The sequence below is a fragment of the Olea europaea genome, unplaced genomic scaffold, assembly GCF_002742605.1.
Source record: "Olea europaea var. sylvestris unplaced genomic scaffold, O_europaea_v1 scaffold1084, whole genome shotgun sequence".
NCBI lineage: Eukaryota > Viridiplantae > Streptophyta > Magnoliopsida > Lamiales > Oleaceae > Olea > Olea europaea.
This window is the reverse complement of record NW_019228199.1, coordinates 153,755-154,481: the sequence shown is the minus strand read 5'-3', so window position 1 is coordinate 154,481 and position 727 is coordinate 153,755. Positions and strand designations below refer to the sequence as shown.

General features: G+C 37.0%; 1 protein-coding gene across 1 annotated transcript; it reads right to left on the bottom strand.

The window, feature by feature from the left end:
- Positions 1-6: 6 nt before the first annotated feature.
- LOC111373200 lies at positions 7-342 on the bottom strand. Its single transcript, XM_022995699.1, has one exon. The coding sequence runs from the start codon at positions 290-292 to the stop codon at positions 38-40; it is 255 nt and encodes an 84-aa protein (XP_022851467.1). The 5' UTR covers positions 293-342; the 3' UTR covers positions 7-37.
- Positions 343-727: the final 385 nt, after the last annotated feature.

Below are 727 nucleotides of genomic sequence, written 5' to 3'. Positions count from 1 at the left end.
CACCAAATAAATTCATGGGTTGTGAATCGGCAGCAGCTCAAGGCTGCGTGCCGCCACCAGCCAAGTGCATTTCCCTGATTGGGCAGCCGGAGCCGCCACCTCCGGGGATGTTGGTGCAACCTGATGGTCCAGAAGGAGGGACAGGACCCCTTTGAAGTGCATGCAGAAAAATGCCTCTTTTCTTTAATCTCATATCTTGATCACTCAATAATCGACTACTTTCAGCCGGTTGGACACATAAAAGCATGGCTAATACTACCACGACTAATACAACACAATTGAGATGTCTCATTTTATACAACAAAATAGATTTTTAAGCAACGGTGAGGAGTTTCATGTAGGGGAATTGGGTATTTATATGGTGGGTCATGGGAATTTTCTCATTATTCTATTAGCTAAAAGGTTTTGTACTTTTTCAATTAAAAATTTTGGATATGTATTGACTAATTAATTGATGTGTGGCATGACGACTTGATTAAGGAGATTGGTTTTGACAATGTGTCCAATGTTTTTTCTATCCTTTGACATCTTAATCATAACTCATGGATACGTATATTTTACGTGTTTGATTATATAATTAAGATTTTTTTTTAACGGGATCTTAAGAGAATATGTAAAAGATTTGAATTAACCTTGAATCGCAATGCGAGAACCTTTTACAAAGTATAACCAACAAGATAAAGGATAAAGTTCTTGTAAAAATATTTATTCGTCTGATTATGTCCTG